Source organism: Truncatella angustata (assembly GCF_020726525.1).
Source record: "Truncatella angustata strain MPI-SDFR-AT-0073 chromosome Unknown BKA67scaffold_2, whole genome shotgun sequence".
Classification (NCBI taxonomy): Eukaryota; Fungi; Ascomycota; class Sordariomycetes; order Amphisphaeriales; family Sporocadaceae; genus Truncatella; species Truncatella angustata.
Genome location: NW_025763382.1, coordinates 3,527,927 through 3,541,335, shown reverse-complemented (window position 1 = coordinate 3,541,335; position 13,409 = coordinate 3,527,927). Strand labels below are relative to the sequence as shown.

General features: G+C 47.0%; 5 protein-coding genes across 5 annotated transcripts; 2 read left to right on the top strand and 3 right to left on the bottom strand.

Annotated features, from left to right (window-relative positions):
• Positions 1 to 189: 189 nt before the first annotated feature.
• On the bottom strand, positions 190 to 2,056 carry BKA67DRAFT_184092 (FAD binding domain-containing protein). Its single transcript, XM_046095303.1, has 5 exons — positions 1,779 to 2,056; positions 1,159 to 1,724; positions 1,035 to 1,106; positions 734 to 978; positions 190 to 660 (listed from the first exon to the last, which is right to left on the bottom strand). The coding sequence occupies exons 2-5, from the start codon at positions 1,720 to 1,722 to the stop codon at positions 333 to 335; spliced, it is 1,209 nt and encodes a 402-aa protein (XP_045961492.1). The 5' UTR covers positions 1,723 to 1,724; positions 1,779 to 2,056; the 3' UTR covers positions 190 to 332.
• Positions 2,057 to 6,519: 4,463 nt separating this feature from the next.
• Positions 6,520 to 9,061, top strand: BKA67DRAFT_673095 (major facilitator superfamily domain-containing protein; the record flags this gene model as incomplete). Its single annotated transcript, XM_046108725.1, has 10 exons — positions 6,520 to 6,828; positions 6,887 to 6,980; positions 7,040 to 7,239; positions 7,291 to 7,364; positions 7,418 to 7,513; positions 7,568 to 7,607; positions 7,667 to 7,996; positions 8,042 to 8,237; positions 8,297 to 8,373; positions 8,432 to 9,061. 10 exons carry the CDS (start codon positions 6,520 to 6,522, stop codon positions 8,693 to 8,695), a joined length of 1,680 nt encoding a protein of 559 aa, XP_045961491.1. The 3' UTR covers positions 8,696 to 9,061.
• Positions 9,062 to 9,318: 257 nt separating this feature from the next.
• Positions 9,319 to 10,407, top strand: BKA67DRAFT_554774 (uncharacterized protein). Its single transcript, XM_046102013.1, has one exon. The coding sequence runs from the start codon at positions 9,348 to 9,350 to the stop codon at positions 10,296 to 10,298; it is 951 nt and encodes a 316-aa protein (XP_045961490.1). The 5' UTR covers positions 9,319 to 9,347; the 3' UTR covers positions 10,299 to 10,407.
• Positions 10,408 to 10,457: 50 nt separating this feature from the next.
• Positions 10,458 to 12,003, bottom strand: BKA67DRAFT_554773 (tRNA synthetases class II-domain-containing protein). Its single transcript, XM_046102012.1, has one exon. The coding sequence runs from the start codon at positions 11,608 to 11,610 to the stop codon at positions 10,669 to 10,671; it is 942 nt and encodes a 313-aa protein (XP_045961489.1). The 5' UTR covers positions 11,611 to 12,003; the 3' UTR covers positions 10,458 to 10,668.
• On the bottom strand, positions 11,484 to 13,120 carry BKA67DRAFT_184002 (tRNA synthetases class II-domain-containing protein). The gene is made up of 2 exons (XM_046095301.1): positions 12,050 to 13,120; positions 11,484 to 12,001 (listed from the first exon to the last, which is right to left on the bottom strand). Exons 1-2 carry the CDS (start codon positions 13,016 to 13,018, stop codon positions 11,600 to 11,602), a joined length of 1,371 nt encoding a protein of 456 aa, XP_045961488.1. The 5' UTR covers positions 13,019 to 13,120; the 3' UTR covers positions 11,484 to 11,599.
• Positions 13,121 to 13,409: the final 289 nt, after the last annotated feature.

The window sequence follows — 13,409 nt, the reverse complement described above, 5'->3', positions numbered from 1 at the left end:
TGCCACGCCCCAGGTCAGGGGAGTTCTCAGTCACTGATGGAGCCATAGTGTGTTGTTTTTGTAAACGCGATGTGCACAGCAGCCGGCTCTACCTTACCGAAATAATGTCGAACAAATTCTAATGATTATAGTTGGGACTCTACTATAATTCATGTAAACAAAGAACATCTTCTCCCGTAGTTGATAAGCCGGGACCCCGCATTTGCCCCTCGACTTTCAATCGGCAATAACGTGGAGGTAAATATATACCCCCTTGCTCGCTTTACATACTTGTGAACAGATGCGACGGTCCATAATCTCATTGAGTCCTGTCCTGCTAAGTAACGTACTATTCAAGCTCTGAAGTAATGCTGCGTGAAGTCATACCTCAGTTGCAAGGACGATAGCATCATGTTGCGCTGCGAATGCTTATCATGCTCAATCCTCTTGCACTCCAGCAAGAATGGGTCTCTTTCTAGCAGCGAGTCGGGATCTGCATCAGACACGCGTCGAAAATTATCCTGTGATACTCTATCGATCACGGTCTTCCACTTCTCTATCCGTTTCTCACTATAGACGTCGAGTATGGTGTCATCTGCTTTTCCGTCCCACATGCCAGCGAGGCATTCATACAAGCCCCCGACATCAACGAAGCCGCCGGTAATGCCTTGCCCTCCCCATCTAAATGAAATTAGCCACAATTATTTTTGTGAGCTGCGCAAGCGTCAAATATACGTATAATGAACCAACTTACGGGTTGCATAAGTGCGCTGCATCAGCAGCGAGTAGTACTCTTCCAACGCGGAACGATGGCGCACACCGTTGATGCATTTTATACGGAGCCATGCTCACCAAGTTGTATTCCTCCGGCTTAGGATGACCTGGAAGTATTGTCTCATACTTCCATGGCTGTCTCTTCTTGATTTCCTCCCAGCTAAGCCCAGGTAGTTCTCCATAGGTGACCCGATACAAGCCATCAGCGGTAATTTTCGCTATCATCTAGGAATTCGTAAGCGTACATATAGGTTTTCCAACCATGTGGCTCAAAGGCTTACCACAAAGTGCTCTGGGTGCACTATAAAATTGGAGTTAGCAAGACCAAACTTTTCATCAAAATTATAGTAGACCTAAGAATGATTAGCAAAAATTGCAAAAGTAATCCGAAGAAGGCCGACATGCATTAGTAGCTACAATCTGCTGGTCCCATGTAAAACCAGGAAAGTCCTCGAAGAGAGATTTCCGCACTTGGCTCCCAGCTCCATCGCACCCCACAATATAGTCTGCGTATATCTTGCTACGTCCACTCGGGGTGTCAACTTCTACCCATGCCTTCTCATCGTTCTGGCCCACGTCGACCACTTTGTGGTTCCAATGAATGACGCCGTTGTGTTTTGACTGAAATTCGTCCAACATCAGTCGATCCAGCTCATCTAACACAAGGCACGTGGTACGCAAGTCTTCGCCATCAACATCTGAGAGTCCGCTGGCGTCTAGGCTGGCAATGGCTGTATGGTCGAGTTGCCACCATGTCATTGTGCTGTTCGTCATCCCTCTTCGGCGCACCTCGTCTAAAATCCCGGCGCGCTTGAGATCCGGGATTGCGGGCGGCCCATAAATGGCTGCCCGTGGACGGTCGTCGAGATGATCAGAGGCTTCTACAAGGTGGACTGGAATACCGTGCTTAGCTAGGAGTAAGCACAAGAGCAGGCCAGACGGGCCCGCTCCCACGATCAACACCTGCATTGCTCGAAGTCAGCCGCTGTTCTCAAAGCACTTCGTGTACGCCGGTGTGTTCTTACTTTCTTGAATGGGCGCTCCATAGTGCCCAAAGCCTACACCTGTTGCTAAGTTTCCAAAATTTTTACTACGAGAAGCTCTTAAGGGAAGACTTGAGAAGCGAATGCGATGACTTTATTGTTGGGAGCTGTTCAGAAGAGAGCCGGGTATTATTCGCGGCAGAATCCTGTCGCACGAAGCCCCGCAGCTCGAGCCGGGGGAGCATGCATGTAGCGCAGTATATCTGGAAATGGATGAGCTATGTTACAGTACCCACAGCTTTGCTGTGGACTCAGACGCACAAATAGTCGTATCTGTATATCACATTGCCTTTGATTAAGGCTGAATTGGAGACTGGGATCTGATTAGGATGCCGACATTGGCCGACACGCCGTCAGCACAATTGCAATGGTTGCATGCACATTGATAATCGGCTTTTCGAGTAAGTAAAATTTACGGGAAGGGTCGCTGATTTCTACATTAACACGCAACTTTATATTGGCACTGCTCACATACCATCTTAGTAAGGCGGATCATAAGACACCAGAAAAGTTTTTGGTGCTTGAATTTGATATACAAACCATGAGCAACAGCTGTGTTCTAGACATTTTTCTTTTCCTCGCTATTTTCTCTGTATTCATCCATCAAAGAACAGCTCAAAAAAAAAGACCTGGATCGTTGCTTTTATGGTTGTCACTTGCATCGCCCTTGCGTTCATTTTGTTACGGATCATTAGTCGTCGTTTCACTGAGAGGAAGATTGGACTTGATGATTACTTCAGGTTTTTGGGCGATGGTAAATATTATTACTGAGATCCACTCTAAGCTAATTCGGAAAACCGATCTGCTTTAATAATCTATAAAACCTTTATTCTGGCATATTCCCTATACGTTAGGGCCTCTATATTGTGTGCCTCGTCTCATTTATTCAATGCAGGTACATCCCACAAGTCCATCTGTTTTTGAGAGCACATCCGACTGCCTGAATTAGTTTTGTTCCTAAAATCCGTTGCAGAAAACAAGCTTGGCCTTGGGGACACAGTGCGTCTCTACCAACTTGAGGCATTCCTCTTCTGGTTGTAGTGGACGATAATGTTCTACTCTGGTGCCAATGGATCATCAAAAATGTCCATTTTGGTGCAATGCTTTCAAATATTTGAAACTAAGATAGTCAGACACGTGCTGCACTGGATGTCGGCATGGTTCACAATCTACGGCTTCGACAACAATCTCGACAATCTTCATGTGCATACCAGTCCAGAGGTATTGGAAATCTGCATTGCCGGGGCACTGCATAAATTTCTATACTTCACATTAGTTAGTAAGTCCTCGCTACTTATTCATGCACAGATATATGTATTGAAATATCCGTATTTCGATGGCTAACACAGGGCCTACGCAATATCTCGCCTTGGAAGAATGAACCCACTCAATTGTTGACGCCTTGTACCAATACCTCAACCATCCTGCATATGCAGCGAGCCGAAAAGAACTTAGTAAAACATATGCACAGCGTGCCAACCTGTTGCGATGGTAAGATTAAAAATATAGGGAGATCGCAAGGGATGTCTATGCGGAGTTGCGCCTCATTGATTATGGTTGGGTTGCAGACTATCTCAGCTATAGATTGACGCAAGGAGATACATGGAGGTTCCTAAATAGGCCGGAGATCAACGATTTTCGCAACTTGATTCGCTCTTCCGTCGCTACGTTTAATATACCGTCACTTCTGCACCAACATTCAACAGTTGTTCGGCCATTTTCATCGTGAAGCTGAGTTGCCCATACGACCATTGCACGCCTGTACGTTTATTACACCTTCTTTCTCACTTCTCATATCCAGAGCGCCCAAAACCCAAGTCCAAACTATCTCAAATAAAAACACATACTAACCTAGAAGAAGGAACTTTAAAGTGTTCACCGGCTCACAAAGCAAGAGGTAGCGGAGCACTTACATAAACACGGACAAAGTTCCACCTGCATGCCATCCTGTCACCTTCCAATTATCCACTGTATTTGATTCATCCAAACAGAAGTGAACGATCAAACTCGAGATTACTGACAACAGTAAGACGAAAACTATCATTAGCAGACATTTCGTTCAAGCCACAGGACTTGGCAGTGAGGAGCCCTATTTTCCGGCTGTCAAGCGTGAGCATCTCCATCGAGGTGTGAGTGTACACTCTACACATTACCGCAAATCGCAAGTTCTAGCGGAGCAAGGAGTTAAGGTACGTCATGATGTCCTCCTACACATGAGCCAGGTGCTTTGAATTCTCTTCTCAGACTGTTGCCGTGATTGGTTCAGCCAATTAAGCCTTTGATATCGCGCAAGACTACTACAATGTGGATCTCAAGACGACAGTGGTAGCTCGATCTCCCACTTATGTTCTCTCCTATGACTATGTGAGGGGGCCTCATGACATCGGTGTCTATGATCTACTACCCCTCGACACAGCGGATAGGATGTTGAACGCACTCATGCCAGCCGATGACCAGTTCTAGCACGGTCTATTCGCACATATCGCATCTTAGGAACCGTGAGTGCAGCATTATATTGCGCTTGACTGACAGATGTTCACTTCATGAGCAATAATCGTTATCTAGCCCTTGCTAGGGCCGGATCCCCTGTTCTAGACAGCAGAGAGCCATTTGTCTATGTGCAGCATCACTTATTTGAGCGTCGTAGTGGCCACTATCTAGACGTAGTGGTACATAGCTTATCGCTGAAGGAAAGGTCGCCGTGCGCGGTTTTGTCGAGTCTGTGGGTTTACTGAGACTAGAGTACGCCTTTCGGAAGGTAGCACCCTTGACACAAACGCTGTTATCTGGTGCATAGGTTTTGCCGATAATGACGTTCGGACCACCGCTGCTGAGCTATTGGGGGCGGATTATGAGTCTGGAGCGGCAGAGAGAGGCAATATCTTTTGCCCAGCAGAAATCGCGGCGCAACTGGACGCGATCTGGGGAGTAGATACCGAGGGAGGGGTTCGTGGTGTATGGAAACGACACTTGCGCATGTACAACTACTGGGTGATTCGTGGTGTCATGCAGCATCAGCGATGGTGATCGCGACCTCTCACCCAACAGATCAAGTTGGGGCTGAATGGGACTTGCCGCCGGCATACCGAGCTATGCCCGAGCCAAATGAGAACAAAACGTATCTCCGGCGAAAGAGATGCAAGCAGTATTCAGCTCTGGCATTTAACAACGGAAATGGTAACAACTGCTTCATTTTATATCCTGGGCTGTATAGAGCTCAACACAAACACCGTCAACTATTTTAGATTCCTTGTATATCTTACAAGGATATGGTACATCATTGTAAACTGAGATCCTGGGTCCAGCTATTGGGAGGAAGTCCTGAATTTTCGCTTTTTTTTGTATTTATTGTGTTGAGTCATTAAGGTATATTAATGTAATTGCCAAATGTTCAACCCTGGCCACCATTATTCATTTGGGTAAGGAGAGGAGGGTTTGCTTATGATCATATAACAAGATGCTTTTTAGATGAAAATCAACGATTCAGATAAGCAAAGGGCAGCTTTTGCACCTTTGGCCTGTTTGGCTAATTATGAATAGCTTTAGTTTTGGACAATATTGGTAGAAATTGATAATTTCCTTGGTAAGTATGTATTGCGATCGATCTGTTGTGAGCGGGAGTCCTAGTAATACCGATAACTATAATTGCCCACTTATTGCGTGGCTATGCACGGGATCAATTGTTGCAGAAACAGGGTAATTTACTGTAGATTATATATCGATCACCATACGTGACGTGTGTCTGCCACCCTGCGCGTTAACCAAGTGGGCATACTAGTGTACAGCAGTGATTGGTTAAGGGCAATCTCGTTGGAAAACAACTCTTCACTTGCACCTTTTGTGCGACTCAAGCAATTGATAATTGTACACACAAGGGAATAGGCTAGACTAGAATCTGAGTCCTGCGACTAAGTACACCTGATGTCGAATTTGCAGGTCTAGGATGAACTGATGTAGTCGTTGCTTTTCTGAACAGTGCACTTTCGAAATGTAAATGAAGTGATCTTTATTCTTAAATATACTTTGCATCGGTATAGTTGGGGAAGATCAATACATAGGATTGGTGGAATGGAAGAAACGTGCTTACCGTAGTACTGCCCGCTGCTGTGTTTGACGAGACCATTATATACCAAGCGAACGTAAACCTACAAATCGACGCGATTGATAATTTTCAACGGCCTGTTATGTTCAGAATGCCATTATCGAGTGTCCATTCCGGGAAATTTCTCGGAGGCCCAGCTGTTCGGGTCGCCTATGCACATTCTATCTGCACTATGCCTTGTCTCACCAGATCTAGACTGCAATATGTTGCGACAATCACGAAAGTGGGTTAGCATTCAATTTCTCGCAAATAACTTGGGAAAATATTCCAGCAATCCTTATCAATTTGCTCTTGACCATCCAGTAAGAAACTCTCCGGCTTGCAGGCCCAAGGGCCAATGTTGTATAAAGGGCTATCACGCAATCGAAAGTGTCCCCACTTGGACTCATATCATCGGCGCTGTTGTGCGTTCCTGGTAACGTTCGCCATCACGCCATTTATAGAATTATTTTGACATCCAACTACTCAATTCGATACATCAAGCACCGAGATGACTAGTGGCAATAATATAATGCGCCGATGCGCATCGCCCAGACGCGCCATTCTCTTGGGACATGCCTGGGCCAATTCTTGACTTGCATTAACAACGGGCTTGGTATACTTCAAGCCGACGCAAGCAAAATGTCAGTACCTGTCATTCAGGCGGGAGATATTCCCGTGCTAGACACAGCCAAGAACGAGGGCAAGTTTACCGACGCCGACCTCAAGACTCCTCACCACGACTATACAAACAATTTGTCCGAGAGCGACGACGAGGTCTACGACAGCAGAAACCCATTCCTCGACCCCGATGTCGCGGCACACTGGAAGTCAGTCTACGAGGCCTCTACTTATGAATGCCGCCACAAGTTCGACCCTGACTTGAAATGGACTGAGGAAGAGGAGAAGAAACTTGTTCGCAAGCTAGACTGGCGTGTGTGCCTGTGGGCTGTAAGACATTCTTTTTGCGCTTTTGCAATAGGAAAGTATGCTAAATGGTTTATCATAGTGTATAATGTTTTTCGGTCTTCAAGTAGATCGTGGTAACCTTACCCAGGCTGTATCGGACAACTTCCTTGCTGATCTTGGCATGAATACAAATGGTAAGGGTGCACTTGATGGTGTCATCAAGACGGCAACAAGCTAATGTTCTTTTTGTCAGACTACAACTATGGAAATACAGTCTTCCTAGTCGCTTTCCTCGTGGCTGAGTTGCCCTCGCAATTGGTATCCAAAAAGATCGGACCGGACAGGTGGATTCCAATGCAGATTTGCTTGTGGTCTCTTGTTGCAATGTTCCAATGCTTCTTAAGGGGTAGAGGTGATTTTCTTGCGACCCGTGCTCTTCTAGGAGTCTTGGAGGTATGTTACCGACAGGCAAAAAGCAGGATCAAGTATTGACCTCTGCGATAGGGAGGGTTCATCCCTGATATTATTCTGTGGCTGAGTTATTTCTACACGTCCAAGGAGCTGCCGATTCGTCTAAGGTAATGTTATGTGTAAAATGTTTTGGTTTGAACTATTACTGATACTCCATTAGCTACTTCTGGACTGCTCTATCTACGACGACGATTATCACTTCGATCCTGGCCTTCGGTCTGCTTCGCCTGCGTGGTGTTGCGGGATGGGGTGGCTGGTAAGCAATCTATTGATTCATAGTGTTTAGTTGGCAGTCTCTAACAGTGAATAGGAGATGGCTGTTTTTGATCGAAGGACTCATCACGCTTTCGGTAAGTCATCGTGGACCTAATTGTTGTTGTATAGTGTTCATATTTAATATTCTGTCTAGGTCGGCATCGCTTCATTCTTCCTCATGCCTGCCTCTGCGGTGCAAACAAAAACATGGTTTCGACCCAATGGCTGGTTTACTGATCGCGAAGAAGCCATCGTGGTCAACCGTGTTCTACGCGACGACCCTTCCAAGGGAGATATGCACAACCGACAGGCCATCACGCCCAGATTACTTTGGGAGTCTATGAAGGACTACGACCTGTGGCCGATTTATATCCTCGGCTTTATGGTCTTCATACCGCAGAGTCCGGCAACGAAGTATGTCACAATAGTGCTAACTTCATCCGGGTTCGATACATTCACCACTAATTTATTGACCATTCCGGCCGTAAGTTATTCTGTTTGTTCTGAAGACCAATACTGATTTTCATAGAGCGTCTTCCACATCATTACCCTCATTCTCTTGACACGTTTATCGGATCGCTTTAATGAACGTTCACTCGTTGCCATGATCCAATCAGTCTGGACTCTGCCATGTATTATCGCGTTAAAGCTTTGGTCAGATGTCATCACCGACCGTTGGGGAACATACGCAGTAGTGACGGTGCTGCTTTCGTACCCATATTGCCGTGAGTTCCATACTTGATGAATCGATAATGGTGATGCATTTGTTAATGGTCAGATACAGATGCTATTCTCGTGGCCTGGACCTCAAAGAACTCTAATAATGTTGGCACGCGTTCTGTTTCAGCTGCACTATACAACGTACGTATGACCCTGTTCCACTTTCTTTGTGAACCAGATGCTAACACATCATCTCCAGATGTTTGTTCAGTTGGGCAATATTGCTGCTAGTTTCATTTATCGAGATGATGATAAGCCCAAGTACAGACGTGGCAATGGTGCTCTAATTGGTATCAATGTTGCCTGCATCGTGTTGTTCCTCTTGACTAAAGTATACTACGTCTGGAGAAACAAGCAGCGCGATGCGGTGTGGAACGCGATGACTGAGGAGGAAAGACATAACTATACAAGGAACACGAAGTTGCAAGGAAGTCGAAGGCTAGACTTTAGATTTGCACACTAAAGTAATGAAGGTGTACCTCGAGGGATACCTGAAAGCACAACGGTATTCTGCAATATATGATCATACTGCCTCGACCCCGAAGAAATATTGACATGTAAGGTCGAAATTGACAAGTACGAATGGGCGGTACTCGGGCGGTCGCTGTCGGACGGCCATGGCCCACCGGCTAGTGTTCTCGATGCAAACAGTCAATAGCCACAATAGCCACAATAACAACCAAAACTTATCAGCGTGTCCGAGTCCATATGGATTCACATTTGAAATGAATCATTGCTGTCGAAGTTTGCTATTGCCGTTGTCACGTCTATGGTCAGATAACGTGGGCACAGGCGGCCGCGCTGTATAACACGGTGCAAATGCGGCCACTTCTTCATGATCTGCGTTTGACGGCAACGCGCAATCATCCGTACCCGAAGAATTAGGTTAGACTACTCTATTTAAGAGATGTCGCCCGTTGATCAAAGGATGCAGGGTAGTGGTCGACATCTAGTGCTTATAATGTGTAGGCGCTTGACGTGTTAACATACTTACAGGTGGGTCAAAAGGTAGGATCACTCTCATAAAAGTCTCCGACGAAACAACAACATCGCAGCAGGCTCAAGAATAAAAAGCAACGCTTCACCAAAAAAAAAAAAAAAAAATTGTAATACTTATGAACGTAAACCTCTTCAAGACGCCAATCAACATGTCTCAGCAAAGTATACTCGTGACGGGAGCTACGGGCAACCAAGGTCAAGGTGTGGTGCGTAGCTGCCTATCGTCGACCACCTATAAAGTCTACGCATTGGTGCGAGACCCCTTAAGGGCAGCGGCCCAAGATCTGGAGAAGCGCGGCGCAGTTCTCGTGAAGGGGGATCTGGGCGACTCGGCCTCGCTCGCGGCCGCGCTGGAGCAACTCAAGCCCACGACGGTCTTCCTGAACCCTCCTCCCGGATCTGAAGCCGCACAGCTCTCACACGCCCGTAACGTTATCAATGCCGCGAAGGCAGCACCGTCCGTTCAGACAATGATCTACAGTAGTGCTTCGGGTGCGGATCGACCTGAGAACTTCCCCAAGGACCCCGCCAATCCAATGTACGAATATTGGATAACCAAGAACGAGATTGAGAACCTCGTCAGAAGCGCTGGCTTTCCGAATTGGACAATTGTTCAGCTGGGTTTCTTCATGCAACTTTTCGTGCCGCCTGTGTCAAATCACATGTTTCCGGAGCTCTGGGGCAGCAATGATGGGAGACGAGTCATCAGAACAGCATTTTGGCCTGAGACAAAGCTCCATGTTATAGACGGCGGCGATATTGGCGCTGTAGTTGCTGTTGCGCTTCAGAAACCGGAAGAATTCAGGGAGAGGACCGTCAACTTGGCGGCGGAGGCGCTGACCACGAGCGAGCTGGCGAAGAAGATCGGAAAAGCCAGAGGAGAGAAGATTGAGGTTGTACACGAGACAGCAGAGGATCTAGCGAGAAAGTTGGGACCAATGGGCCCACGATTGGTGGCTGCTCAAGATTTGTTCAATGATATTGGGTTTTCTATCGACATTAAAAGAAATCAAGAGGAGTTCGACTTGACCAGCGTCGAGGACTTCTTCAGCAAGGCCGAGGTGTAGAAGGTAGAATAGTCGATATGGATATAGAAGACGTTGCTCTTTTAGTGAATTCGTGTGAAATCTTGGAACATGTTTCCATGGCTATAAACATCAATCGACTATTCGCACCCCACCACCCCCCTCCCCCCCCCCCCAAAAAAACCCCCCCAAAAAAAAAACCGTCGATACGTTTGCCTGGAGCATTGGTCGATAGATATAATCTTATCATGATATGAATGCTATTATATATCATGAAACAAGTAGTCTACTAGCACTGGCATTCGGCTAACCCAACGATGCCACAATGAACACATCTATTATTTTTTACAAAATCTGTACTGTTCTGCACAGGTATTTGACACAGTTTATATACACATCTCTCGACAACATCTTACCAAGCCTTGTAGTCCTGGGCATGCCATCCCCTCGCCTCCAAGTAGTAGGTGCGGAGCTGAGCATCGGTCAGCTGTGAGGGGCTCTTTGCGAACAGATCCTCGCCCTTCTGGTTTTTGGGAAACGCGATTACGTCGCGCACACTATCAACGCCGCAAAGCAGGGTGATGAATCGGTCCCACCCCAAGGCGAAACCAGCATGAGGAGGGCAGCCAGCTTCTAGCGCCCTGAATAGGTGCCCAAACTGTTGCATGCCGCTGTGTGTCATCTTCAGGATATTCCTCATGACGAATTCTTGAACAGCACGTTGGTGGATACGACGACTACCACCACCAACCTCCGTGCCGTTAAGTACTAGATCGTAGTGGTCCGCCTTGATCTCCCATGGCCGGCCGGCAGCAAGCGAATCGAGGTCCTCTGTGGTGAAGGACCTTAGAGGCGCAGTGAATGGGTGATGTGTAGCCTTGAGACCAGCGGTACCACCTTGCCCCTCGCCAGGATCAATGTCAGGAGTGAAGAGAGGAAAGTCCGTAACCCAGCAGAACCGGAAGCTGATATCACGCTTTATAAGGCCTTCTTGAACCGCGGCATCATATATAGCCTTGCGGAGTCTGCCGAGTTCTGTCCAGCCTTCGCCTTGGAAATGCGCCCGTTGTCGGGCATGTACTATGAGAAGGTCTCCGTGCTGCAGCTGTGACCAACCTTCGTTGTGTAATGTTGTCATAAATTCTCCTGTTTCGTGTCCAAAAGCTGCAAGGCCGTTGAGTGGCTTGGTCTCGTCGAAGATAAAGACACCAGGTGTAGATGCTGAACCCAACTTTAGAGTTGTGTTTTTAAGATTATCCATAAATTTGCGGATGAACATTAGGTTTTGGGATGGGGATCCGTTGAGCTTGAACTGTGCAGCTTCAACGATTGGATCCTCCAGATTAGTAATCATGCTCTTGAAGGCAGCTGGAAGAATATCTTCGATCCGTTGAATCTGAGTATGTTAGCAAATGGCCAGATAGATGACTAACATAGCATACCTCTGAAGAGATACGGAGATCTGGTTTGTCGCTGCCATACCTAGCCATGGCGTCATCATACTTTACCCTGACGAAGCCTTGGGTACGGGGATCCTTGAGAGGCCAAAGAGATCGGACACCCTCAATCTCCGGCGACGCCGAAGGGCCGTAATCCTCGATGATCTGGGCAGGATCGACGTATAACATCCCCTCGACCTCCCGAGCAACCTTAGTGTCGCGTAAGTGCGTAAAGATTGACCATACGATGTTTTCCACTGTTCTGATGACGTCTTCTCCAGTCGCAAAAGCCATTTCGAGATCCAGCTTTGCCATGGTCAGTCGATGGATGACATAGTCCTTTTACCGACATACCTGTGTAAATTCGGGTTGCCTGTCTGCTCTCGAATCTTCGTCGCGGAAGCACCTGGCAAACTGGTAATATCTCCGTAAACCAGACGCCATGAGGACTTGCTTATACTGCTGCGGGCTCTGAGGAAGAGCATAGGCTAGCCCGGGTTGGCGAGAAGGAACTATGAATTCTCTGGCACCCTCGGGAGTTGATTTGAATAGAATAGGGGTCTCATATTCGAAAAATCTAGAATCTGTAAGATACCTTCGAGCTGTAAAGTTGGCCATGGATCGAACTTGTAAACGATGTCGAAGCAAAGAGTCGAAACGCAGTTGCAGATGGCGCTGGGATAGTGGCCAAACGGCATCTTTAGAAACAACGATGTCTGTTGGAAAGGTATTGAGAGGCTTGATTTGGGTCAATTTGAGGTCCCACTTCAACGCCCATAGATCCGTTGAACTGTCCTCTTCATGCTTTGGATCTTGACCATGACGATGCTTGGACTGCAATGTTCCAGTGACCGCAACGGGGGTAAATGGGGATATCTCTTTGAGTACATTGAATGCTTCCTTGGCAGTAGCATCGGAGTCTTCACGGCTTGTTGCAAATATTTGTACTTTGTGATCGCCGCATGTGTCTAAGTCGCAAAAGGTCATTTGCTTTGACATATCTCTCCGTTTCGTCAGAAAGCCATGTACTGTGACAGTCGCCCCTTCTCGGAAATCAGATAATGCGGAGGCAGGCGGCAAGGTCAAATCGGCAAGATGGGCCGACGATGGTTCTTCTTGCTCTACAATTTCGAGTTCATCAAGACCAGTTTTTCCGACTTGTGGCGTCGCAGTCGCGCATTTGGGCTTCTGGCTTATCCACCTTGCTTGCCCAGGTTGCTTCGACAAGATTTGAGAAGCCGGACGAAGGTGAACAGCGCGGACAAATGCCCGCCGTCTAACGCCAGAGAGGCAGCTTAAGGCGGTGTTTCTCATGGCCGGCATCGCCAAAAGTAACGTGAAAAATAAAAACGTATCTTTTCTCTAGTTATTCATGGCAGCTTGGCCTTGTGAACAAATATCTGTGTTGTCCGCTGGTTGTGTCTTTCCCAATATCCAAAAACTGACTGTATGAACGTTTCTCCATAGATTTGTTGCACTAAGTTAACGCGCTTCAGTGGGCGGATCTTGGCTCCAGTCGCGTTTGAATTCAGCTTAGCGGATAAACGCAGCCCCGCGCCGGCGCAAAATTCCAATTGCTTGAAGAAGGTTTCGGATTGGTGGTTCCGGTGGAATTCTTTCTTTTCCTCTTCATCCTTCCAATTCAATACAAAGTAAGTGGTTAGCTTTTGGGGATTCCCGACCTGAGTTGTGCAACTAGGACACGGTTTGCTAA

What these genes read in the sequence shown, in the direction of transcription:
- BKA67DRAFT_184092 (XM_046095303.1), bottom strand. Translation starts at nt 1,722, where the DNA reads ATGCAGGTGTTGATCGTGGGAGCGGGCCCGTCTGGCCTGCTCTTGTGC. An exon ending in TGCACCCAGAGCACTTTGTG is followed by an intron (nt 979 to 1,034) that starts GTAAGCCTTTGA and finishes ACGAATTCCTAG; the next exon opens with ATGATAGCGAAAATTACCGC. An exon ending in GCAGCGCACTTATGCAACCC is followed by an intron (nt 661 to 733) that starts GTAAGTTGGTTC and finishes AATTTCATTTAG; the next exon opens with ATGGGGAGGGCAAGGCATTA.
- BKA67DRAFT_554774 (XM_046102013.1), top strand. Translation starts at nt 9,348, where the DNA reads ATGAACGTAAACCTCTTCAAGACGCCAATCAACATGTCTCAGCAAAGT.
- BKA67DRAFT_554773 (XM_046102012.1), bottom strand. Translation starts at nt 11,610, where the DNA reads ATGATTACTAATCTGGAGGATCCAATCGTTGAAGCTGCACAGTTCAAG.
- BKA67DRAFT_184002 (XM_046095301.1), bottom strand. Translation starts at nt 13,018, where the DNA reads ATGCCGGCCATGAGAAACACCGCCTTAAGCTGCCTCTCTGGCGTTAGA. An exon ending in GGCAACCCGAATTTACACAG is followed by an intron (nt 12,002 to 12,049) that starts GTATGTCGGTAA and finishes ACCATGGCAAAG; the next exon opens with CTGGATCTCGAAATGGCTTT.